Below are 27,750 nucleotides of genomic sequence, written 5' to 3' on the forward strand. Positions count from 1 at the left end.
ACTGAAGTCCATATAGATCACATCTACCATTCTGCCCTCATCAATCCTCTTTGTTATTTCTTCAAAAAACTCAACCAAGTTTGTGAGACATGATTTCCCATGCACAAAGCCATGTTAATTATCCCTAATCAGTCCTTGCCTTTCCAAATACATGTACATCCTGTCCCTCAGGATTCCCTAAAACAAATTGTCCACCACCGATGTCAGGCTCACCGGTCTATAGTTCCCTGACTTGTCCTTACCACCCTTCTTAAATAGTGGCACCATGTTTGCCAACCTCCAGTTCTCAGGCACCTCACCTGTGATTATCGCTGATACAAATATCTCAGCAGGCGGTCCAGTAATCACTTCCCTAGCTTCCCACAGAGTTCCAGATTACACCTGATCAGGTCCTGGGGTTTTATCCATTTTAATGCTTTTCAAGACATCCAGCATTTCCTCCTCTGTAATATGGACATTTTTCAAGATGTTACCATCTATTTCCCTACATTCTATATCTTCCTTGTCCATCTCAACTGATGCAAAATACTCGTTTAGTATCACTCCATCTCCTGTGGCTCCACGCAAAGGCCGACTTGCTGATCTTTGAGGGGCCCTATTCTCTCCCTAGTTACCCTTTTGTCCTTAATGTATTTGTAGAAATCCTTTGGATTCTCCTTCACTCTATTTACCAAAGCTGTCTCATGTCCCCGTTTTGCCCTCCTGATTTCCCTCGTATGTATGCTCCTACTGCCTTCATACTATAAGGATTCACTCGATCTATCCTGTCTATACCTGACATATGCTTCCTTCTTTTTCTTAACCAAACCTTCAATTTCTCTCATTATCCAGCATTCCCTACACCTACTAGCCTTTCCTTTCACCCTAACAGGAATACACTTTCTCTAGATTTTCATTATCTCCTTTTTGAAGGCTTCCCATTTTCTAGCCATCCCTTTACCTGCGAACATCTGCCTCCAATTAGCTTTTGAAAGTTCTTGCCTAATACTATCAAAATTGGCCTTTCTCCAATTTAATACTTCAACTTTTAGATCTGGTCTATCCTTTTCCAGCACTATTTTAAATCTTATAGAATTACGGTCGCTGGCCCAAAAGTGCTCCCCCACTGACACCTCAGTCACCTGCCCTGTCTTATTTGCCAAGACTAGGTCAAGTTTTGCCCCTTCTCTAGTAGGTACATCCACATACTGAATCAGAAAATTGTCTTGTACGCACTTAACAAATTCCTCTCCATCTTAACCCTTAACACTATGGTTGTCCCAGTCTATGATTGGAAGGTTGAAATCCCCTAACATAACTACTCTATTCTTACAAATAATTGCAATCTCCTTACAGATTTGTTTCTCAATTTCCCACTAACTATTAGGGGGATCTATAATACAATCCCAATAAGATGATCATCCTTTTCTTATTTCTCAGTTTCATCCAAAAATTCCCTGGATATATTTCCAGGAATATCCCCTCTCACCACAGCTGCAATGCTATCCCTTATCAAAAACATCACTCCCCCTCCTCTCTTGCCTCCCTTTCTGTCCTTGCCTCCTGAGTGACTCTTGCAAATCTCCCTGCAACTGTGTTAGTCCCCTTTCAATTCAGGTGCAGTCTGTTATTCTTGGACAGGTCACTTCTACCCTAGAAGAGATTCCAATGATCCAAAAATGTGAATTTTTCTCCCATACACTAACTCCTCAGCCATGCATTCATCTGATCTATCCTCCTCTTCCTACCCTCAATAGCTCGCAGCACTGGGAGTAATCCAGATATTACTACTCTTCAGGATCTCCTTTTTAAATTCCTGCCTAACTTTCTGTATTCTCCCTTCAGAATGTCATTCTTTTCCCTTTCAATGTGATTGGTTCCAATGTATACAATGACCTCCTGCTGGTCCCCCTCACCCTTGAGGACATTCTGCACCCTCTGTGAGACATCCTGGCCTGAGGGAGGCATCAAACGATTCTGATTTTTTTTGCTGCTGGCCACAGAAACGCCTACCTGCGCATCAGACTAGAGAGTCCCATAACACAATTGATCTTTTGGAACCCGATGTACCCCTCATTGCACTAGAGCTCGTCTCAATACCAGAAACATGGCTGTTTGTGCTACATTCCCCTGAGAATCCATCACCCCCTACATTTTCCAAAACAGCACACTTGTTTGAAATGGGGGTAGCCAGAGAAGACTCCTGTACTACCTGCCTACCTCTCTTACCTTTCCTGGAGTTAACCCATCTATGTCACTGTCTCTGTGACATTTCTCCCTTCCTATAGCTGTCATCCACTTGGTCTTGTAAATTCCTTATTGCCTCTAACTGTCTCTCCAACTAATCCATTCAATCTGATAGGATTCGCAACTAACGGCATTTATTGCAGATATAATCCTCAGCAACACACAAACTCTCCTTAAACATCCAACAAAAAGAGCCTATCACTCTACTAAAGGCCATTTTTGCTGCTTCCAATCTGTAGACCCAGAAAACAGCACTGTTTTCTTTCTCTACAAAACACTGCTCCAGGCTAATTTAATACTTAAGGTTTATATTTTTAATTTTAATCGAGACATATCTCAATAAAACATACACTCTACTCACTACTACAGGCCTAACTGCAGGGCCACACTTAAAATTGTTCACTGGTCACCGGCCTAGATAAGTGGAGTGCCACAAGGATCGGTGCTGGGCCCTCTACTTTTTGTCATTTACATAAATGATTTGGATGCGAGCATAAGAGGTACAGTTAGTAAGTTTTGGTGTCATCTGCAAATTGGAGGTGTAGTGGACTGCGAAGAGGGTTACCTCAGATTACAATAGGATCTTGACCAAATGGGCCAATAGGCTGAGAAGTAGCAGATTGAGTTTAATTCAGATAAATGGGAGATGCTGCATTTTGGGAAAGCAAATCTTAGCAGGACTTGTACACTTAATGGTAAGCTCCTAGGGAGTGTTGCTGAACAAAGAGATCTTGGAGTGCAGGTTCATAGGTCCTTGAAAGTGAAATCGCAGGTAGATAAGATAGTGAAGAAGGCGCTTGGTATGCTTTCTTTTATTGGTCAAGAGTATTGAGTACAGGAGTTGGGAGATCATGTTGCAGTTGTACAGGACATTGGTTAGGCCACTGTTGGAATATTGCGTGCAATTCTGGTCTCCTTCCTGTCGGAAAGATGTTGCGAAACTTGAAAGGGTTCAGAAAAGATTTACAACTTTGTTGCCAAGGTTGGAGGATCTGATCTACAGAGAGAGGCTGAACAGGCTGGGGCTGTTTTTGCTGGAGTGTCGGAGGCTGAGGGGTGACCTTATAGAGATTTACAAAATTATGAGGGGCATGGATAGGATAAATAGACAGTCTTTTCCCTGGGATCGGGGAGTTGAGATCGAGCGGGCATAGGTTTAGTGAGAGGGGAAAGATATAAAAGGGACCTAAGGGGCAACTTTTTCACACACAGGGTAGTACATGTATGGAATGAGCTGCCAGAAGAAGTGGTGGAGGCTGGTACAATTGCAACATTTATGAGGCATTTGTATGAGTATGTGAATAGGAGGAAGGGTTTGGAGGGGTATGGGCCAGGTGCTGGCAGGTGGGACTAGATTGGGTTGGCCTATCAGGTCGGCGTGGGCAGGTTGGACCAAGGGGTCTGTTTCCATGCTGTACATCTCTATGACTCTATCTGTTTCTGTGCTGTGACTGCTCCCAAACAGGTTCCTCCAAGATCAGTTGTGAATTTCGCTGTTTAAGTGTTCCTAGATGCACTCCGATGTCCAGCAGTACGTGAGTTCAACAGCAAAGACAGTAACTGCGCAAATTCACTGCAGTGTCAGTTAGCAGTGTGTCTCTGTCTCTGTCTCTGTCTCTGTCTCTGCTGCACTGCCTTTGTTTGTCTCTCTCCCTTTTAAAAGTGCTGTTGTCTTGATTTCTTTTTTTCTCCAAAATTCCAAAACAATGCAACAGCATAAAACAGTAATTGCTGTTCCTGGAATTTAAGAAAATTACCTTCAACACTGAAAATTGCTGATTGGAGTCAACACGTAGGAATCCCAATATAACTGCTCCAGAAGTGGGTACAAAGACATGTAAGATGGCACTGTATGTGGATGATGTTCTTGTCGTCTTGTCAAACCCAACAATCTCAGTGCCACACCTGATCAATCTATTTGGCGGCTTGTCGGGTTATAAGATCAATTTTGTGAAATCAGAGGCCATGTCCGTGAGTGGTCTCCCGCGATTGCCTGATCCTGAGGGCAGATCTTGGTTCCCCCTTAGATGTTCGCAGGAGGGCTTTCTCTACCAAGGTATATTTATTGCTCCCATTTTTGATCAGCTATTTAAAGGCAATTTTGCCCATTTTATTTTCTTTTTACTGAGCAAACGTTTAGAAGACTGAACGGCTGGTTCAGTTCCTTTATCTGGTATCGCAACAGCCCCGAATTAAATTGACTAAACTGCAGTTACCTTACAGACTGGGAGAAGTGGGCCTACCAGATGTCAAAAACTATCAATTCAGCTTGTCGCTATCATCCGTGAATGATTAGGCCCGGGGGACATTGAAGCACCTCAGGCAAGATGACCCCTTATTAGCCTGCTGTTCTTAGACAAAATGAGAACAGTTAAGGAATACTGCCATAGCCCAACAGTCATCAATACTATCAAGGCATGGGGGCAATGCATTAGAGTGAGGGCAATATTGCCAAAATATCATTTTTGACAACCATAGTTGGTATGCTGGGCTTTCAGCCAGGGATGATGGACTCTGGGTTTAAACTGTGGGCAACTAGGGGTGTGTCTTCCCTGAGTGATTTATTCGAAAGGGATATATTGATTTCTTTTGAACTGCCCAGTAGGGACCTCTTTTTCATTTTTTTCAAATTAGAAACGTCATCCAAAAAGAGACCACCCTTCTAACTGATCCTTATAGGTCTGACATGGAGAAGAGGGTGTTGAGTGCTGAGGGTACATTATCTGTTAGCAATGCTTATCATCTATTGGGAGAAGGTCCCTTGGATGAGACTGAACAGCTCTGTAAACTATGGGAGGGGGAATTGGATATTGCGATCTCTTCTGAAATATGGGAGGATGTCTGGGAAAATGCAAGAAGGATCTCCATTTGCAACAGGACCCACACCTTGCAATTGTAAATTCTCCACCGGGTCCATTTGGCCCCAGACTGCCTCACTAAATTTAAAGTGTGAGCATCTCCAATGTGTCCTCAATGTAAAGTGAGTATGGGCATACTTACCCATTGCCTTTGGCCCTGCCACAGACAGTGGACATACTGAAGCGCTGTGGTAGGTGAAATACAGAAGGCCTTGGGGACGGAGGTGGAGATGGACCCAGTATCTCTTCTTGGCATTGCCAATTCTCATTCATTAGATGCACACACAAAAGGCTTTTCAGTATCCACACTATTTGTGCCAGAAAGAACATTCTATTAGGGTGGGTGTTGGAAAGTCCCTTGGGGCTGGTGGGCCGGTGTAAGCTAGTCATGGAGCATATCCCCTTGACATGAATCATGGAGCACATTCCCTATTAATATGGTGCCCTGTAAAACTGAGAATTTCTATAAGATGCAGCGACCCTTTTTGGACTACCTGGATACAGATTTGTGTCTCACACAAATAAGAGTTTTTATATAGCCATGGCAATTCCATGTATTTAATCTGATATCCAGAGAGGAGGAACTACGAACATACGAATATGTATAAATTTATGCACTCGATGATTGAGGGCTACGCTGTGCTGTGTTACGGTTATTATTATGAAGATATTCCTTTTTTAGTTTAGTTAGCAGTTATTATTTATTTATCTATATAATTAGTGGGTTTGTTTTGTAACCTTGGTTTGAATTGTTTGGTTTTATATTTGTGGCAATATGCAAAAGAAAAAATAATTCCTTTTTTAAAAAAAGATTTAAAGAAAGTATCTCTCCTTTAAAAGGTGCAGGTTTGCTTTCAGTGAAACAAACTAGCTTTAAGTGGAGGTAGCTTCCACACAAACCTGGGATCCCCCCAAAGGCATTCAACTGCTCACAAAGCACTTAATGCTGAGCTGCACATTACTACCATTACTGAATCAGTGGGCAGCGTAATGCATGGTTGCAAAAGAATGAGGAAAAACTAAAATTGTGCCAATCTTTAAATGTGGAGAAAGGAATAGGCTGGGGTGATGGGGGGGGGTGGGTGGGGTAGAATTATTGGAAAAAATGCTAAGGGAAAGGATAAATCTTCACTCTGAAGAATACGGAATAATCAAAGACAAATCCATGCTGACTATGAAGGGAATGTTATGTTTGATGAAAATCATTGCACTTTTGGGGAGGTTACAAGAGCATAGTCCATTTCATGTAATCCATATGAATTTTTGTAATGCTTTCATAAGGTCCCATGTTGCAGATGGTCAAGAGATTAAATGCCCTCAGGACCCAAGGCAAACTATCAAGTTGGATTGGAAATTGGCTTAGAGATGAAGGGTAATTATTGAGAAGTGTTTTTGTGACTGGAAGCTATTTGAAGTGAAGTTTTGTAGCATTCAGTATTTAGTCTTTTGCACTTTGTGACATATATCAATAATTTCAATTTGGATGTAAAAAGCATGACTGAGATGTTTGCAGATGATACAAAAATTGGCTGTGTGGTTGATTAATGAGGAATAAAGCCATGATCTGTAGATGGGTGTCAATGGACCAGTAGAATTTTGATATTTGTTACTATGGCATAAAAATAGGGAGGTCTTGTCACAACAGTACAGGGTGTTAGTGAGGTCACACCAGGAGAACTGTGTGCAGTTTTTGACTCCATGTTTAAAAAGTATGAAAATGCATTGGAAACAGTTCAAACGAGATTCATCAGACTGATTCCTGAGATGAAGGAATTAATTTATCAAGAATGGCTAAACAGGTTAAGCCTTCATTCATTAAAGTTTAGAAAACTGAGGGATGATCTTATTGGAACACAAGTTTCTGTGGGGCTTAAAAGGTAAGTGTTGAAGATATTTCCACTAGTGGGGGAGTCTCAAACTAGGGGGCATAGTAGATGGAAAGTTTTCAGCCTGGAGCTTGCTGATCACTGGTGTTCCACAGGGATTTGTTCTGGGACCTCTGCTCTGTGATTTTTATAAATGACTTGGATGAGGAAGTGGAAGGGGGCTTAGTAAGTTTGCTGATGACACGAAGGTCAGTGGAGTCGGGGATAGTGTGGAGGGCTGTTGTAGGTTACAACAGGACATTGACAGGATGTAGAACTATGCTGAGAAGTGGCAGATGGAGTTTAACCTGGAAAAGTGTGCAATTTTTCATTTTGGAAGGTCAAATTTGAATGCAGTTTACAGGGTTAAAGGCACGATTAACAGAGGCATCTTGGTGTCCATGTCCATAGATCCCTCAAAGTTGCCACCCAAGTTGATAAGGTTGTTGAGAAGGCCTATGGTGTTGGGTTTCATTAATGGGGAGGATTGAGTTTAAAGAGCCACAAAGTTTGCTGCAGCCTTATAAAGCTGTGATTAGACCACACTTGGAGCATTGTGTTCAGTTCTGATCGCCTCGTTTTAGGAAGGATTTGGAAGCTTTAGAGAGGGTGCAGAGGAGATTTACCAGGATGCAGCTTGGACTGGAGGACATGTCTTATGAAGAAATGTTGAGGAAAGTAGGACTTTTCTCATTGGAGTGAGAAAGGATGAGAGGTGACTTGATAGAAGTGTACAAGATGATGAGAGGCACAGATGAAGTTGATAGCCAGAAACTTTTTCCCAGGGTGGAAATGTCTATCATGAGGGAACATAGTTTTAAGTTGGTTGGAGGAAGATTTAAGGGAGATGTCAGAGGTAGGTTCTTTACACAGAGAGTGGTGGGTGTGTGGAATGCACTGCCAGCAGTGGTAGTAGAGGCAGATACATGAGGGACATTTAAGTGACTCTTGGAGAGGGACATGGATGATAGTAAAATATAGGGCATGTCAGTTGGTTTGATCCTAGAGTAGTATAAAACGTCAGCACAATATCGAAGGCCAAAGGGCCTGTACTGTGTTGTGCTGTTCTCTGTTCTATGATTATTGCTCCAAACTCTGGGCCCATTTGTTTCTTGATAGTGTTAGTTGAGGGACAAATAATGGCCAGGTCACGAAGATATTCTTCAACACTGTGTCATGGGATTTCTTTTATTCACCTGGGAGGAGGACAAGGGATCTGTTTAACATTCCATCCAAGAGGCAGCATTTCTGACAGGAGAACACTTCATGAGCACTCTATGGCATTGAAGTTAGGAGTTTGTGTTCAAGTCTTTGAACCACAAGCCTCTATCTCTGAAATTAAAGTGAATCATAACTACCATCTTACTTTCAGGTGGGGAGGTAGGGAGAAATGAAATAAGAGACAGAGACAAAGAAGTAGCTGAAATTAAGAGTCTCCAGAAGGCAATGTCAAAGGTCAACATTGTGTATAAATGTACAGAAATCTATCCATAATCCAACATATCAGTCACATTCAATAGAATAGACTCTGGATAACATAGAAATCAGACTAAAACATCTAAAAAAGGATGTGACAGAAGAGGAAATGATGGATTTCAGGTAACAATGTGGTGTTGCAGACTGTGAAACCTGGTCCAAAAAGGTGAGTGAAAAATTATTTGGAAATCTAACCCTAAGAAGACCAGTATTGCATCTCGAAGCTTCACTAAAATAGAATGGACTGACCATCACCTACTCCCAAAGCTACCTATCAGCCAGCCTAAGCAATGGTTACTTTGTAATGATACACACAATTATTGATATAGAGTTAGCCTTCTATCTATGGATCATGAAGATAGTCTGTCAAATCCCTGAACAAGGCACCAACATTGAAATGTCTACCTTATATTGTACTTTAAACATGATCATCCACCAATATAACTTATTTCTCAATAACCTTTTGAGGAGCTCAGGTGGCACAGTGGCTCAGTGGTTAGCACTGCTGGTTCACAACACCAGGATCCCAAGTTCGATTCCAGCCTCAAGCGCCTGTTTTGTGTGAGTTTCCTCCGGGTGCTCCAGTTTCCTCTCTCAATCCAAAGATGTGCAGGTCAGGTGAATTGGCCATGCTAAATTGCCCATAGTGTTAGTCAGAGGGAAATGGGTCTGGGTGGGTTACTTTTCAGAGGGTCGGTGTGAACTGGTTGGGATGAAGTGCCTGTTTCCACACTGTAGGGATTCCAATCTAATTGCTTCATTATTGCCAGTCTCACACTGTGATTGTGTGAGACTGGCAATAATGATAAGATAATGGCAATAATGGAAAGATAAGAATCAGAAAAGACTTCCCATTCCATCCCACTACACCGCACACCATCACATTCCTTTCTTCAATTCTGCTGAAAAATCATCTGAGCTTGAAACATTAACTCTGTTAACAGACCTGCTGACTATGTCCCACAATTTTGTTTCAATGTCGGAAAAGATTATGCAGTCCTTCTGATGCTCCTAAAACAAAACCTAATATTTCAATTGACAAGATTTTTCAACTACCCATTCAGGTCTCCTAGAAATACAATAGGAATGGTTATGTCAACTGAGCAGTAATAGGGGTGCCCCAGCGAAGGATCTGGAGACATGGATTGAAGTCTCTTTACTGGAGCGGGAGGAATTAATATTCAATGATCTAATCTGAAACAAAAAGTTAATCTCAATAATAGCGATCATAAAGTTACTGGATTGTCAGTAAAAGAAGAAAACGTCATTTGCTTATGAATGTTCTTGAAGGAAGTTTGGGTTCCTCACTCACTCTGGGCCTACATGTGACTCCAGTCTCACACCCCGCATGGTTTGTGTGATTGAATCTTATCTGCTCTCCAAAATGACCTCTCCACTGAGTTGGATCTACCGCTACATAGATGTTAAATCAGAATGAAGCTGGACAGACCATCTGGCATCAACGTAGGAAACAATAAAAAGATACTCCCTGTATTTGACCTTGTAAAATTTTCTTCTCTAATATTAAGGGACTTTTGTCAAAATGGTGAGGCCTATCCCTCAGATTAGTTAAGCAACAGCCTGACATAAACATATTCATCAAATTATATCAGACAACAAATAGCATTTCCACTGAACCTTCATTCTCCATTGTAAATAATGTCAAAGTCTGATCTCTCTTCTTAGTACAAATATTGTAAACCTACTTTGCATTTCATTACTCCTTTCTGTACTGCTATCAATGATTGGATAAGCGTACTGTATGTTGAGCAGACCTTAAACAACAGTGTAGATGTGGCCATGTCAGTGTCTTCATTCCCCTCCTTTCAAATGTTTCTTAAAACTTAAACTTTTGGTCACCTTTGACTTAGTACCAATTTTGTTGTGTTTGATTAGGTGTAATGGGATAGCTTACTACTTTAGACGTGCTATATAAGCATAAATTATTGTTGTGAGACAGAATCATTACTGTGATTCTTGCACTATCCCTCTGGTTATAATAAAAGATTTTCTTACTGCTAGAGCACATTGATATTAGGTTCAGTAAACAATTCAGCAACTGCTGCAGATCTCTTTCTGTTTTGTGTTCTGCCACTAAGAATCATTGACATTATCTACCTCTTTTTTTTTCCTTTCTTCAGCTTCATTGTGCTGCACTTATGAGCGCGTTATTTCCAAATCATCAGTTCACCTTTTCTGCTGATCTCCCACTGCTTTGCATTTGCCTGTTCCCTATGGTTACAGCACCAAACTTTATCCTTGTTTCTGTTCCAGTTACAAATACACTCTATAAACAACCAGGTCTCCAGCATTGATCGCTGTGGCACCCACAAGTGATTTTCTAGGCTGTCAAGTAAGCTTGCTTCACAATCATTCTCTGCATTCACTGATCTAGTCAATTTTCATTCCCCTTCAGGAGCTTGCCTGCTATTCCATTATCTTCCTGTCATGTGGACTAATTGAGACATTATACAATTGTGTATTAAAAGCCTTGCTGAAGACTAAATATATCACATCATAGAATTTTCACTGTCACCAGAGCCAGTCAGTCCCACAAAGAACTCAAGAACATTTCTTCAACAAATGGTATATGTATAAATCCATGCTGACTTACTGAAAGCTCATCAGACCTCTCCAGATTTGTCATTATTTTCTTATTTTGCCATAGCAGACAGCATCATGTATGAAGAAAAAAAAACACAATAAAACAATAAAAACGGTGCAGGATAAAAATCATAATGTGCAATTAATACTAGTTATTCCTTCCAAACCAGGCAGCATGCAAATTTGGGAATCATAAAAATTTACAACAGTTGGAAGGCATTCAGCCTATTAAATTTGGACGAGCTGAAAATTAGCAACGTAGTCTAATCCTACTCTCCAGCCTTTAGTCTGCAGCTTTATAGGTTACAGCACTTAAAGTGCAGAGGGTTTCTGCCTCTCTCGCAACCTTTCAAACAGAGTTCCAGATTACCATTCATCCTTTGGGTTAAAAAATTATTTTACAATCCCCACCAACTTTTGACCTCTGATTAGTTCAACCATTCCTGCCCCTCTGATCCCTTCCAAAGCCCGAGCTCCCTTAAACCTCCTTCATAAGACATACCCTCCAGTCCAGGCAGCATCCTGGTAAATCTCCTCTGCACCCTCTATAAAGCTTCCACATTCTTCCTATAATGAGGCGACTAGAACGGAACACAACATTCCAAGTGTGGTCTAACCAGGGCTCTGTAGAGTTGCAGCATTAATTCATGGCTCTTAAACTCAATTGCCCTTTTAATCAAAGCCGACATGCCATATACCTTCTCAACAACCTTATCAGCTTGGATGGCAACTTTCAGGGGTCTATGGGCATGGATCCCAAGATCCCTCTTCTTCAATCCTGCACAGAATTCTGGCTTTAACCCTGTAATCTGCATTCAAATTTGTCCTTCCAAAATGAATCACTTCACACTTTTCCAGGTTGAACTTTATCTGCAACTTCTCAGCCCAGCTCTGCATCCTGTCAATGTCCTGTTGCAACCTACAACAGCCGTCCACATTATCCACAACTCCACCGACCTTGGTGTTATCAGCAAACTTACTAACCCCCTCCCACTTCCACTTCCTCATCCAAGTCATTTATAAAAATAACAAAGAGCAGAGGTCCCAGAACTGATCCCTGTGGAACACCATTGGTCACCAAGCTCTAGGCTGAGTACTTCCCATTTCCTACCACCTTGAATGGGCCAGCCAATTCTGCATCCAGACCACCAGATTTCCCTGTACTGTATGCCTCCTTATGTTCTGAATGAGCTTGCCATGGGGAACCTTTATCAAATGCCTTGCTAAAGTCCATGTGCACCACATCCACTGCTCTACCTTCATCAACGAGTGTTGTGACATTCTCAAATAATTCAATAAGTCTCGTGAGGCATGACCTGCTCCTCACAAAGCCATGCTGACTATCTCTAATCAAGCTATGCTTTTCCAAATAATCATAAATCTTGTCTTTCAGAATCCTCTCCAATAATTTGCCCACCACCGGCCTAAGACTGACTGGTTTGTAATTCCCAGGGTTATCCCTATTCCCTTTCTTGGACAAGGGAATAACATTTGTCACCCTCCAATCATCAGGCAGTACTCCAGGTGACAGTGAGGATACAAAGATTATCATCAAAGGCAATCTTTATCCTCGCTTCCTATAGTAACCTTGGATATATCCCGTCTGGCCCAGGGGATTTATCTATTCTCACGCTTTTCAAAATTTCCAGCACATCTTCCTTCTTAATCTCAGTCTATTCAAGCGTATTTGCCTATTTTGCATTGTCCTCACAAATGACAAGGTCCAACTAGAGGGGAATGAATACTGAAACAAAGTATCCAGTATGGACCTCCCCTTCCTCCTCTGACTCCAGGCACAAGTTCCCTTCACTATGCCTGATCAGCCTTACCTTCAGGAGAAAGTGAGGACTGCAGATGCTGGAGATCAGAGCTGAAAAGTGTTGCTAGAAAAGTGCAGCAGGTCAGGCAGCATCCAAGGAACAGGAGAATCAACGTTTTGGGCATAAGCCTGAAGAAGGGCTTATGCCCGAAACATCGATTCTCCTGCTCCTTGGATGCTGCCTGACCCGCTGTGCTTTTCCAGCAACACATTTTTCAGCCCTAACCTCAATCTGGCCATCCTCTTGTTCCTCACATAAGTGGAGAATGCCTTGGGGTTTTTCTTAATACTACCTGCCAAGGCTTTTTCATGCCCCCTTCTAGCTCTCCTAAGTCCATTCTTTAGTTCCTTCCTGGCTACCTTGTAACCCTCTTGAGCTCTGTCTGATCCTTGCTTCCCCAACCTTAACCCCTTTTTCCTCTTGATTAGATGATGCACATCTCTTATCATTCCAAGGTTCCTGCACCCTACCATCCCTTCCTTGCCTCAGTGGGATAAACTTATCCAGCACTTTTAGCAAGTGCCCCGTAAACAACCTCCACATTTCTGTCATGCATTTTGCTGAGAATATCTACTCCTAAATTATGCTCCACAGTTCCTGCCTAATAGCATTGTGATCACTGTCACCGAAATGTTCTCCATTCAGACAGAACTGATACATGGCCTGTTTTTTTTTGTCAAACACCAAATCCAATATGGCCTCCCGTCTAGTTGGCCTACTGAATCAGGAATCCTTCCTGGACACACCTGACAAAATCTACTCCATCCAAACTATTTGAGCTAAGTAGATTCCAATCAATATTAGGGAAGTTGAATTCACCCATGACAACAACCCTGCTACTTCTGTACCTTTCCAAAATCTGCACCTCAATTTGCTCCTCCATGTCTTTGTTGCTATTAGAATGGGGGGAGGGGGTGCAGGGGTCTATAGAGAAGTTCCAATAAAGTGACTGCTCCTTTCCCGTTTCTGACTTCCACCCACAATGACTCAATAGACAAACCTCCTTGACAACCTCCCTTTCTGCAGCTGTGATACCATCCTTGATTAGCAAGGCCACTCCCCTACCTCGTTTACCTCCCTCCCTGTTCCTTTTGAAACATCTGAAGCTCAGAACATCCAACCACCATTCCTGCCCCATGATAACCAGGTTCTGGCAATAGCCACAATATCATAGCTTCAATTACTGGTCCATGCTCTAACTTCATCATTGTTATTCCTGACACTTCTTATGTTAAAGTAGACACATTTCAACCCATCACACTGACTGCAACTTTGCCTTATCAACTATCTATCCTTCATGGACTCTCCGCAAGCTGTATTTGCCCATTCACTAGCTATCGCTTCCTTTGATCCATAGCTCCAGTTTCCATCCCTCTGCAAGCTAGTTTAAACCCTCCCGAAGAGCTCTATCAAACCTCCTGCCCAGGATATTGGTGCCCCTTCAATTCAGGTGCAACCTGTCTTCCTTGTACAGATCCCACCTTCCCCAGAAAGTATCCCAATGATCTACATGTCCAAAGCCCTCCCTCCTACACCAGCTCTCTACCCATGTGTTCAGCTACACTCACGCTGTTCCTAGCCTCACTAGCCCATGGCACCGGTAGCAATCTTGAGATGACCTCACTGCTCTGCCTTTTAGCTTCCAACCTAAGCTGCTGGTGAAACATTCAGCATTAATCTGCTGAAACTGGAATAGAGAAGTTGCTGTCAGCCATTCTTCTTAATAGAGTGCTCACTAGACCATAACACACAGGGGCAGAAATGGGCTATTCAGCCCATCAAGTCTATGCTGCCATTTAATGAGATCATGGCTGACATGATAATCCTCAACTCCTCTTTATTGCCTTTCCACATGACCCTTGACTTCCTTACTAATTTAAAAATCTGTTGGACTCAGCCTTGCATATATTTAATGATCCAGCCTTTAAAGCACTCAAGAATTCCATGGATTGACTACCCTCTAAGAAATGAAATTCCTCCTCATCTTTGTCTTAAATAGATGACTCCCTTATTCTGAGATTATGCCCTCTGGTCCTAGATTGTTCCCCAAGGGGAAAAAGCTTTGCATCTTTAATGTAAAATCCTCTAAGAATCTTGCATGGTTGAATAAAGTGACCTCTCACTTTTCTAAATTCTAACAAATACAAGCCAAACCTGCTCAACATATTGTAAAACAGTCCCTCCACACCTGCAATCGACCTCATGAGCCTTCTCTGGACTGCCTCTGATGCTAGTATACCTTTCCTTAGATCATAGCGCAAAACTGTACACAGTATTCCATTAGTGGTCTCGCTAGTGCCTCATATACTTTTACCAAAGTTTGCTTTGTTTTATGGAGGAGAAAGTGGAGATCAGAGTCAAGAGCAGGTCAGGCAGCATCCAAGGAGCAGGAGAATCGACGTTTCGGGCGTAAGTCCTTCATCCAGCACCACACTCTCAATTTGCTTTCTTTTATATTCCATTCCCTTTGAAATAAACACCAGCAGTCCACTTGTCTTCCTTATTACCCACTGAATGTGATGCTTTTGAATAGAGATCTCCACAGATTGCAGTCATAATTTGCTGAAAATGTTGACTTTTTCATTGCTAGATTGCTGCAAATGTTAGACATTGAAGTGTAAATGAGTTTACTGGTGTCTAGATACTATTAAAATCCTTGCTGTCTCTCCAAAGCTATCCTTATTGTGAATCTTTTCTTTTAAACTACCTTTGAAAAAACTTTTATTTTTCTACATCCAGTAAGAATCATTTACTTCACTCTCTGAAAACTTAGATTAGAAATGAAGGATAATTTAAAACCAAAATAACTGCAGATTGCTATAAATCAGAAACAAAAACAGACATTGCTGGAGAAGCTTAGCAGGTCTGGCTGCATCCGTGGACAGAAACTGTTTTGGATTGAGTGACCCTTCCTCAGAATGGATAGTAGCTAGGAATGAAGGATATTTGCTTTGTGGAGTCAAGTTCAACTGAGGCATTCAAGGGTTCATTGGTTAATTAACCAAAGTAGACACATATTGGGTTATGGAGAAAAGGCAGGAGATTGATACAAAGTTATAGACATAGGAACAAGGAACAAGAGTAGGCTTGGAGAAAGTGAGGACTGTAGATGCTGAAAATCAGAGTCAAAAGATCAGTGGTGCTGGGAAAGTACAGCTGATCAGGCAGCATCTGAGGAGCAGGAGAGTTAATGTTTCGAGCATAAGCCCTTCATCAGGAATGTGGGAGAGGCCCAAAGGGTGAGAGAGATAAATGGGAGGGGGGTTGGGACTGAGAGGAAGGGAACTGGGAATGCAATAGATAGATGCAGTTGGGGGTGATGGTGACAGGTCAGAGCGGAGGGTGGAGTGGATAGGTGGGAAGGAAGATGGACAGGTAGGACAGTTCAAGAGGGTGGTGCCGAATTGGAGGGTTGGATCTGAGATAAGGTGAAGAGAGCAGAGATAGGGAAATTGTTGAAATCAACATTGATCCCTTGTGGTTGGAGGGTCCCAGGGCGGAAAATGAGGCATTCTTCCTCCAGGTGTTGGGTGGCTAGAATCTGGCAGTGGAGGAGGCCCAGGACTTGCATGTCCACGGCAGACTGGGAGGGGGAGTTCAGCCACAGGACGGTGGTGTTGATTAGTGCGTGTGTCCCACAGATGTTCTCTGAAACGTTCTGCAAGTTGGTGTCCTGTCTTCTCAATATAGAGGAGACCACATCGGGAGCAATGCACACAGTAGATGTGCAGGAAAATCTCTGCAGGATGTGGAAGGATCCTTTGGGGCTTTGGATGGAGGTGAGGGGGGAGGAGTGGGTTTTACACTTCCTGCAGTGGCAAGGGAAGGTACCTGGAGTAGAAGATGGGTTGGTGGGTGGTGGTGGTGGACCTAACAAGGGAGCTGCAGAGGGAGTAGTCTCGGTGGAGTGCAGAAAGGGGTGGGGAGGGAAATTTATCTCTGGTGGTGGAGTTTGATTGTAGATGGTGGAAATCGCAGAGGATAATCTGTTGTATCCAAAGGTTGGTGGGATGGAAGGTGAGGACTGGGAAGTTGTGCCCTTGTTGCAATTGGGTGAGGTTCAAGGGCAGAGGTTTGGAAAGTGGAGGAGATGCCCTGGAGGGCATCATTTACCCTTCAATCCTGCTCTGCCATTCAATAAGATCACAGCTAATCTGATTTTAACCTGAATACTCCTTTCTTGCATTCCCTGATAATTTTTCACCCCTTGGTAATCAAGAATCTATCAACTTTGTCCTTCAAAATATTTAAAGATTTTGTATCTTTAAGAGAATTCCAAAGACTTGTCCAAAGCCATTTGGATGGGTATATGAATAGGAAGGGTTTGGAGGGATATGGGCTGGGTGCTGGAATGTGGGACTAGAGTGGGGTGGAATACCTGTTCAGCATGAAGGGTCTGTTTCCATGCTGTACATCTCTATGACTCTGTGCCTCTCTGAGTCTCAACACTCTGAGAGAAATGTTAGTGCTCAGGGAGTTAGTGCAATCCATATTGGGATGAATGGCCTCCTTCCATGCCACAACATTTGTGCCTGAACCCACTGGTTTGCTGAGAATATTTCAATGTGGTTTGTTGCTTGTTCACAGCTGCTGTTGCCCTTGACTTGGCACCAGATTTAAGCTGCTGTTCAGAATGTGGAAATCCATAACTTGGAGTTCACTAGATCGATAGTTTTCTTCAAGGTCAGTGCTAAGTGGCCTGATGGTAAAATGTGTACAATAAGTGAACCTTATTACATTGTTGTTTGTGGGACTTTGTTGGCACTTCCTCCCTTACAACAGCAACTATGCTACACTGAATAACTCTTCAGGATATCCACATGTTGAAAGGCATGATATAAATGTACATTTTTCATTCACATAAGATACAAATGCACATCTTTGTTACTGCTGCAATCTAATAATTGTAAGTCTTCCAAAGTATTTGTCATTTCAGGTATTTTCACCTTGGACAGATAGTTGTCTATATATTGAAGAACTGCAGCATATGTAGTTCAGACAGAAGGTGAGACAATGGAATAAGTCTTCAAATTATTGTTAGAAATGTAGTGCTACCTTGTGACAAACAGTTACATTTACCATATAACATTTCAGAGACACTTAGGCAGAATAAAATGTCTTGGATGAAATATTAAGTACAGCAGGTTATTTTCCAGTGCAAATTATGTGCAGTTCGGAGTAATTTTTTTTGAGCTTGCTAGTTGTTCGGTAATAATTGAAATGATTGCCTTTACAGATGAAATTAAATTCCAACACCAAAATGATATGATGTCACTGGGCTCACTTTCTTTTTGACGTTAAGGATTCTGCCTTGCCTGTATAGCAGAGGTTTCTGATGTCAGGTGAATTAAAACACCGCTCAGTCAGCCTGGTTACAAGGAACCATAATTAGACAGAAATCTGTGCTGGTCCAAGCTGCTGTGAAATCAGAAGTTTTGTTTTTGCAGCCCAGGTATTGGTTTAAGGGCAGTATATACCAGAATTGGTCTCCCATGCACTATTATTAAACCTGACTGCTGAAAGGGTAAAATATACTCACACAGCCCCCAAACTACAAAGATAGAAAACCGATCTTTCAAATATTAGTTATAGTTTTCGATATCAATCACTGCTTTTGAACCTATACAAGTTTCATTCACCGTTTTAGAGATTGCAATGTTGGGCAAATCACAAAACTTTTAGCTTGTCTATTTAAACTCCGGGCAGCCTTTGGCAGGATTACCTGCGTGTTCGTGGATTAATCCTACAGCTCAAACACTGACAATCAAACTTATACCAAATCGATTTCAGGGAAATTCCTGAACTCACCCCAGTAATCACAGCAGTGGAAACATAACTGATGGCAGCACAGCTGATGAGGACGTAGAAAAGTCGCTTCATGGTACCCTTTCAATCAAGTTTTGGAGGTTAGGTCCCCGCTGCTGTAGTCTCACCGTTTGCTCGTCCTGTTAAGACTGACTGATCTGTTCTGCGGAACCTGTGGGAGCCTGTAATATAACGGAGTCTGGGCAGAGGGGTGAACTGTCATTCTGCTCAACATGACTCATCAGAGGTCGCGGCTATGTTGCTCATTGGCAATACTGCGTGAAATACAGCGCAGCAAACTTGGGGGAAAAGCAGCAGGAACTGGGACTCTGACATTGTCAGAGCACACACACACACGCTGTCTCCGTCCCAACCTCTGCTGACAGCGAAGCCCCACAATTGCTAGACTCCTCTCAGTTTTGCTGAATACCTGGAACCAGGGCGAGAGGCTGACTACCATCAACAAGTAGCGGGCACTCTCCTGGTGCAAGTTCAGGAGTGAGTACTGTAATTTAATACTTGGTCTCAGTTTACTGATGTCAGGGCAGTGTGTGCTGTAACCTCCACCCGCTGTTCATTGATGCCAAAACCCAATTGCATGGCAATTAACGCGAAACTACAACAAAGCAATACAACTGCTGAAGGTCTGAAATAAACCTAGAGATTGTTTGCAGGTCTGGCAGCACCTGGAAGCCAGAGTTCATGTTTCTAGTCCGGGGATTGTTCTTCAGTTCCGCCCGACCTGCTAACTTTCACCAAATGTCTGTTTTTTGTGACGAGGAAATTAATACTTTGAAACAAATCCTTGTAGAAAGAATTTCTAAGACACGCAGACTTTCCAGCAGTAAGTTGATATCTTGAGGACCTACTGGTTATTTTCTAATACATTCTTATTAATATGGCTTTGCTAAATGGCTTTGCACCATTGAACTCAGAGTCATAACGCTGTACAGCATGGAACAAATCCTTCCATCCAACTCATCCATGCCTACTAGGTATCCTAAATTAATCTAGACCCATATCCCTCCTATTCATATACCCATCCAGATGCTTTTTAAATGTTGCAATTGTACCACTCATTCCATACGTACACCACACGAACAAAGAAAGTTGCAGCTTAGCTCCCTTTAAAATCATTCCCCTCTCACTGTAAACCTATGCCCTCTAGTTTTGCACTGTCCTACCCTGGGGAAAAAATCTTTGGCTATTCTCTCCATCAATGTCCTTCATTATTTTATAAACTTCTATAAAGTCACCCCCTCAGCCTCCGATGCTCCAGGGAAAACAGCCCCAGTCTGTTCAGCCTCTCCCTATAGCTCAAATCATCCAACCCTGGTAACATCCTTCTAAATCTTTTCTGAACCCTTTCAAGTTTCACAACATTCTTCCTATAGCAGGGAGACCAGAATTGCATGCAGTATTCCAAAAGTAGCTGAACCAATGTCCTGTGCAGCCACAACATAACCTCTAACTTCAATACTCAATGCACTGATCAATAAAGGCAAGCATATCAAATACCTTCTTCACTATCATGTCTATCTGTGACTCCATTTTTAAGGAATTATGAACCTGCACTCCAAGGTCTCTGTTCTGAAACACTCCTCAGGACCTCACCATTAAGTGCATAAGTTCCGTACTGACTTACCTTTCCAAAATGTTGCACTTCACATTTATTTAAATTAATCTACATCTGCCACTCCTTGGCCTGTTGGCCCTTCTGATCAAAGTCCAGTTGTGCTCTGAGGTAACCTTCTTCGGTCTCCACTACACCTCCAATTTTGATGTCATCTGCGAACTTACTAACCATATCTTCTACAGCCACAACCAAATCATTTATATAAATGATGTCTAAAGATCTTTGGTGAATTTTATTGTGCATCTTGTACATGGTACACACTGCTGTGACTGTTTGACGGTGATGGAGTGTATGTATGTTTGTGGATGTAATGCCAATGAAATGGGATGCTTTGCCCTGGATGGTGACAAGCTTTTTGGGTGTTGTTGAAGCTGCACCCATCCAGTTAACTGGGGAGTATTTCATCAAACTCTTGACATGTGCCTTATAGGCAGTGGACAGATTCTGGGGACTCTGGAGGTGAGTTACTCACTGCACAATTCCTAGTCTCTGACCTGCACTTGCAGCTGTTGTAGTTATGTAGCTAGTCTGAGTTTCTGGTCAATGCCAAGCCCCATGATCTTGATAGGGGGAGATTCTGTTATAAAATGTCATTGATTGTCCAGATACAATGGTTAGATTCACTCTTGTTGGAGAAGTTAATTGTCTGCCACTTGTGTGGCATAAATGGTAATTGCCACTTGTCGGCTTAAGCCTGGATCATGTTGCATTAGAACATGGACTGCTTCAGTATTTTGAGGACTCACAAATGGTGCTAAATATTGTGCAATCATCAGCAAACATTTCCACTTTTGACTTTGTGATGGAGGGAAGGTCGTTGATGAAGCAGCTGAAGCTGGTTGGGCGGAGGATACTACACTGAGGAGTTCCTGCAGAGATATCCTGGGGCTGACCTCCACCAACCACAACTCTTCCTATGTGCCAGGTTTGACTTCAACCAATTGAGTGTTTACCCCTGATACCCATTGACTTCAGTTTTGCTAGATGCTATATTTGGTTGAGAATGGTCTTGATATCAAGGGCTGTCACTCCCATCTCCCCTCTGAAATTTAGCTCTTATGTTCACATTTGGACCAAAGCTGTAATGAGGTCAGGAGGTGAGTGGCCCTGGCAGATTCCAAACTGGGCGTCACTAAGCAGGTTAGTGCTGAGCAGGTGCTGCTTGATAGCACTGTCAATGACACCACCCATCAGCTTAATAAAGATTGAGAGTATACTGATGAGGTGGCAATTGGCCAGGTTGGATTTTCCTGCTTTTACTGTTCAGGACAAACCTGGGCAATCTCCCACACTATGCGTTAGTTGCCAGTGTTATATCCACATGAGAGGACAGATGTAGCCTTTGATTAACATCTCATCTGATACAATGCATTAAGTAATGCACCATTCTCTCATAACAGCGTTGAAGTGACAGTCTAGATTTCTTGAGTGGAACATCAACACACAAAATCTGACTCAGAATGAGAGTTCAACCACTAAACCATAGCTGACACAACTTAATTTTTCTGCAAAATGTTATATTGGGTATTACACAGTAAAGGAGAAAGTGAGGCCTGCAGATGCTGGAGATCAGAGCTGAAAATGTGTTGCTGGAAAAGTGCAGCAGGTCAGGCAGCATCCAAGGAGCAGGAGAATCGATGTTTCAGGCATGAGCCCTTCTTCAGGAACGAGGACAGTGAGCCAAGCAGGCTAAGGTAAAAGGTAGGTTGGAAATGCGATAGGTGGAAGGAGGTTAAGGTGAGGGTGATAGGCCAGAGTGGGGATGGGGGCGGAGAGGTTAGGAAGAAGATTGCAGGTTAGGAAGGTGGCGCTGAGTTCGAGGGTTGGGACTGGGACAAGGTGGGGGGAGGGGAAATGAGGAAATTGGAGAAATCTGAGTTCATCCCTTGTGGTTGGAGGGTTCCCAGGCGGAAGATGAGCCGCTTTTCCTCCAGCCGTCGTGTTGTTATGGTCTGGCGATGGAGGAGTCCAAGGACCTGCATGTCCTTGGAGTGGGAGGGGGAGGTGTAGTGTTGAGCCACAGGGTGGTTGGGTTGGTTGGTCCGGGTGTCCCAGAGGGGTTCTCTGAAACGTTCCGCAGGTAGGTGGCCTGTCTCCCCAATATAAAGGAGGCCACATTGGATGCAGCGGATGCAGTAAATGATGTGTGTGGAGGTGCAGGTGAATTTGTGGTGGATATGGAAGGATCCCTTGGGGCCTTGGAGGGAAATAAGGGGGGAGGTTTGGGCACAAGTTTTGCATTTCTTGCGGTTGCAGAGGAAGGTGCCGGGAGTGGAGGTTGGGTTGGTGGGGGGTGTGGACCTGATGAGGGAATCATGGAGGGAGTGGTCTTTTCCAAATGCTGATAGGGGAGGGGAGGGAAATATATCCCTGGTTGTGGGGTCCATTTGGAGGTGGCGGAAATGATGATGGATGATACGATGTATATGGAGGTTGGTGGGGTGGTAGGTGAGGACCAGTGGGGTTCTGGCCTGATGGTGATTGGAGGGACAGGGCTCATGGGCGGAGGAGTGGGACTGTTCAACTGCCTCTTGGACACATTCCACCCCAACCTCAAATTTAACTGGGTCATCTCAGACTCCTCCCTCCCCTTCCTAGACCTCTCCATTTCTATCTCGGGCAACCGAATCAACACGGACATTTACTATAAACCGACCGACTCCCACAGCTACCTAGACTACACCTCCTCCCACCCTGCTCCCTGTAAAAACGCCATCCCATATTCCCAATTCCTTCGTCTCCGCCGCATCTGCTTCCATGAGGACCAGTTCCAATACTGAACAACCCAGATGGCCTCCTTCTTCAAAGACTGCAATTTCCCCCCAGACGTGATCGACGATGCCCTCCACCGTATCTCTTCCACTTCCCGCTCCTCCACCCTTGAGCCCTGCCCCTGCAATCATCACCAGGACAGAACCTCACTGGCCCTCACCTACCACCCCACCAGCCTTCACATACATCGTATCATCCTTCGTCATTTCCGCCACCTCCAAACGGACCCCACCACCAGGGATATATTTCCCTCCCCTCCCCTATTAGCGTTCCGCAAAGACCACTCCCTCCGTGACTCCCTCGCCAGGTCCACACCCCCCACCAACCCAAACTCCACTCCCGGCACCTTCCCCTGAAACCGCAAGAAATGCAAAACTTGTGCCCATACCTCCCCACTTAATTCCCTCCAAGTCCCCAAGGGATCCTTCCATATCCACCAAAAATTCACCTGCACCTCCACACACATCATCTATTGCATCCGCTGCACCCAATGTGGCCTCCTCTGTATTGGGGAGATAGGCCGCCTACTTGCGGAACGTTGCAGAGAACACCTCTGGGACACCCGGACCAACCAACCCAACCACCCCGTGGCTCAACACTTCAACTCCCCCTCCCACTCCACTAAGGACATGCAGGTCCTTGGATTCCTCTATCGCCAGACCATAGCAACATGACGGCTGGAGGAAGAGCGCCTCATCTTCCACCTAGGAACCCTCCAACCACAAGGGATGAACTCTGATTTCTCCAATTTCCTCATTTTCCCTCCCCCAACTTTGTCTCAGTCCCAACCCTCGAACTCAGCACCACCTTCCTAACCTGCAATCTTCTTCCTGACCTCTCCGCCCCCATCCCCACTCCGGCCTATCACCCTCACCTTAACCTCCTTCCACCTATCGCATTTCCAACGCCCCTCCCCCAAATCCCTCCTCCCTACCTTTTTATCTTAGCCTGCTTGGCACACAGTCCTCATTCCTGAAGAATGGCTCATGCCCGAAATGTCAATTCTCCTGCTCCTTGGATGCTGCCTGACCTGCCGCGCTTTTCCAGCAACACATTTTCAGCTATTACACAGTAAAACAATTTAGTCCTAATAAATGATCATGGCATTTCTACTCACCATCAGGTTATCTTACTTCAGGTGTCACACAAATTACTGCCAAGCTGAGTTTTTAATTAAATTATTCTTTCGTAGTAAGTGAGCATCACTGTCAACATCAGCATGTATGTCATTGGCTTGAGTGGTTTGCTAGTGAGCAGTTAGGATTTCAAACCTACAGTGAAGTGGTTGAATCTTATGTAGGCCAGACTATACAATTGTATAGCTTGGAGACAGACCTTTTGGTCCACTTGTCCAGTCGACCAGGCATTTCAATTAATTTAGTCCCATTTGCCAGGTAATTATGTCCTTCTCTAAACAACGTTGGTGAATTGGATGGATTTTTACTACAATTGATGCAATTCGATCCAGAGTCAAAAGTCTAATGATAACCATGAATCCATAGTTGATTGTCAGGAAAACTCCATCTGGTTCATTAATGTCCTTTTAGGGAAGGAAATCTGCCATATTAATCTGATCTGGCCTATATGTGATTTCAGATCCACAGCAATGTCATTAACTCTAAGCATTTGGGGATTGGCAATTAATGCTAACTTCGACAATGAAGCCTACATACTGTGAATAAAAAAAAATGGAGGTCCATTCCAAGAATCTGATCCAGAGGACATGATCACAGTGTCAGTAAAAGCTCAATGACTTCTACATAGCTTTGCTTGACATCTCCCCCATCACCTCCATTGCCTCTGCTAGCACCTTCCCCACAATCCTTCCCCCTCCCAGAGAACCTTTAGACTGGCAGTGTTATCCTGCCTTGTGCCCATATTGAAATCCCATATTATCCTCATCCTGCTCGCATGAATTTCCCAGTTAATAATGGACCTTGTACTTTCTACTCCAGGCACCTTCCTCAGCTGCATTTGTGCTTTCTGATACTCTGGATTTGCTGCCTGACCATTTGATGCAGCGCATTGTAAAGGCTGGAAGCTATGCCTTCAGATCTTTGACGAAGGAGTGCCATCATATGATCTGTACTCAAAGCCACCAATTCAGTTAATGCCACTGAACATACATTACAGGTCTGCACAGAATCAAGATCATCTTCTAATGAGTCACTGGGTATGAATTAGCAGCAGCCGGGCCAATGAGGAAGGAAGTAAGTTCACAGATTGAGGGTTGCAGAAGATTCTACTGTTGAAGACCCAGCTGACTCATTCAATGTAGCATGCACAGGAGACACTCTCACATGGGTAGCCTTCCACAACAGGCACAGGGTGATGCTGTGGCTCAGTAGCTAGCACTGCTGCCTCACAGTGCCTAGGACTCAGATTCAATTTCACACGGGTGACTGTCTCCCTAAATCTGCGTGGGTTTCATTCAGATGGTCTCGTTTCCTCCCATAGTCTAAAGGTTAATGGATTGGCCATGTTAATTGCCTATAGTGTCTAGGGATGGGTAGGCTGGGTGAATTAGCCATGAGAAATGCAAGGTTACAGGGATAGGGTAGCACCAACACCTACATCACTAGCATGGATATTTACCTTAAATGGCTTTGCATAGTTAAATGTAGCTAATACTGGGGCAGTGGTTGACATAGCTTTCAGGCTGTCAAATGCCTTCTGACATTCCTCCATCCACTGAAGTTTCTACACTTCTTCAACAAGTCAGTCAGTGGAACAACTGCACTGCTAAAATTTGGTACAATAAAAACCACTCAGTTCCAGGAAACATCATACTTACCTCTTCATTGATGGTGTGGGAAACTCCCCAATAACCTTTGTTTTCATATTCTGAGGCCATGTTTCTAAATCCAATGAAAGTGACTTGAGCTTTTGCGAACTAACTCTTAGCCAGGTTTATCACCAAGCCCACCTCCTGAAGTCAATCGAATAATTCCGATAGATTCGCTAAGTGTGACTAAAAGTAATCAAATCATTGACTTACATGATGCAATTGAGTAATCCTGAAATGACTTTATTGGTTAGTCTTTGAAATGTGGCTGGCACATTTTTCATATCAAAATGGCATGACTTTAAACTGGTGCAGTCCATTTGACATTACAAAAGCCAAATTTTCCTTTTGTCTTTTGAATGAAATTACCTGCCAGTATCCTCAGAGTAAGTCCAACTTTGAAGTACAAGTTGCTTTTGAATATGTACCAACTTTAAAGGGTTAGGTCTATAAGGATGGTGTTTAATTGGAACAATATCTACATGCATAATCAGATCAATCCTTCCTAGTTTATTCTCACATATCTCCCCATGTTAGGTCATTTCAATTTTCCTCTGGAAGGTAGCTAAATAATTTATCACAATTTTTGAGAACTTTCTCATTGTCCAATTTAATCCGAGGAATGTCCAATCAGAATCCTCTGAACTTGGTTCTTCACTCTGTGTTGTAACCAGAAACACATTCTCCTTTTGCTTTTCTTCCTTATCAAAGTACCTTTTGAGCGTAATCAATGACACACACTGTGAGATTTATTTTTCCATCTGGCATCCTTATCAAATAATTCGCCTCATTCAATTTGATAGGGGCCAACTAAACCTGGCCTTTAAAGGTTTGTCTACCACTGGGAGTAACACTAACACTTTATTGTCCTTTAGCAAAATTATGCATTTTTTAATCTCTTGCCTGCTTCCTGTCTCATCACATGCTTTGCTATTTGCAAATGCCGTCTGGCCAACTCATTTGTTCTATTAATCTTTCCCTAAAATTTGATACTTATGTGGTCTCTGCATTCTCACTCACCAATTTGTCCTTAATTAATTTCAAAGCTCCTCTCCACTCATCAAAAACTAATTCAAATACACTTAATGAATCAATTAAATTCAGTTTATCTCTGATTGTAGAAAGTACAAATAGAATTCCTTTATTCCAACCCCCTGGTTAGTCTTGACTATAAGCCCTCAACCTGGTCTTTAAAATTTCATTTCACCATACTAATTCCCTGCTATTTTGGATGGTGTGCAATGGATTTCAATTATTTTATTTCTAAGCTATCCATAACTTACTTGAATGCTTTTGACGTAAAATTTGACCCTTGATCTGAACATATTTCTGTGGGTAGTCTGTATCTCATCAAAAGTTTGAGTAACTCTTCTACAATCCTTTTTAGCCGGGATACAGCATAATGGAAATCTAGTAGTCACATCATTATGGTTAACAAATACTGATTTACACATTTTGTTTTAGGTAGGGGTCTTATACAACCAATTAAGACCCTTGTAAAAGGTCCCCAAATGTGGGAGTGGCATTAAGGGTACTGGTTTTATCATTACCTGAAGTTTTTGAATTACCCAACGTGTATGACATGTCCAGCAAAAGTTAATCACATCCTTATGCATTCCAGACAAAAAAAAACTGTTTTTGTATCTTAGCTTGAGTTTTGCTTAGTCCAAAAAGACCACCTACTGATAAGTCATGTGCTATCCACAACAGGCCCTTTCTATAACCCGTCGGTAATACAACTTGATGAACTTCTCCCCATTTTTCATCTACCTGAATATATGATGGTCTCCATTTCCTCATCAAGACTTCATTTTTAAGATTGTATCCCAGAATGTTACTATCACATTTTTCTTCTGTGTATGCTTTTTGATACAACTGCTTTTGTTTTTCATCTTTCTGTTAT

The 27,750-nt window shown here is 42.9% G+C and overlaps 1 protein-coding gene across 1 annotated transcript in view; it reads right to left on the minus strand.

Annotated features, from left to right (window-relative positions):
* Positions 1 to 25,916, minus strand: part of prok2 (prokineticin 2) — a 63,552-nt gene extending 37,636 nt beyond the window's left edge. Inside the window, exon 1 of the mRNA XM_060835864.1 lies at positions 25,857 to 25,916. Within this exon, the coding sequence (XP_060691847.1) occupies positions 25,857 to 25,916 (60 nt within the window). The remainder of the gene's footprint in view (positions 1 to 25,856) is intronic.
* Between the last annotated feature and the right edge of the window lie 1,834 nt (positions 25,917 to 27,750).

The sequence above is a fragment of the Hemiscyllium ocellatum genome, chromosome 14 (assembly GCF_020745735.1).
Source record: "Hemiscyllium ocellatum isolate sHemOce1 chromosome 14, sHemOce1.pat.X.cur, whole genome shotgun sequence".
In the NCBI taxonomy this organism is placed as follows: Eukaryota; Metazoa; Chordata; class Chondrichthyes; order Orectolobiformes; family Hemiscylliidae; genus Hemiscyllium; species Hemiscyllium ocellatum.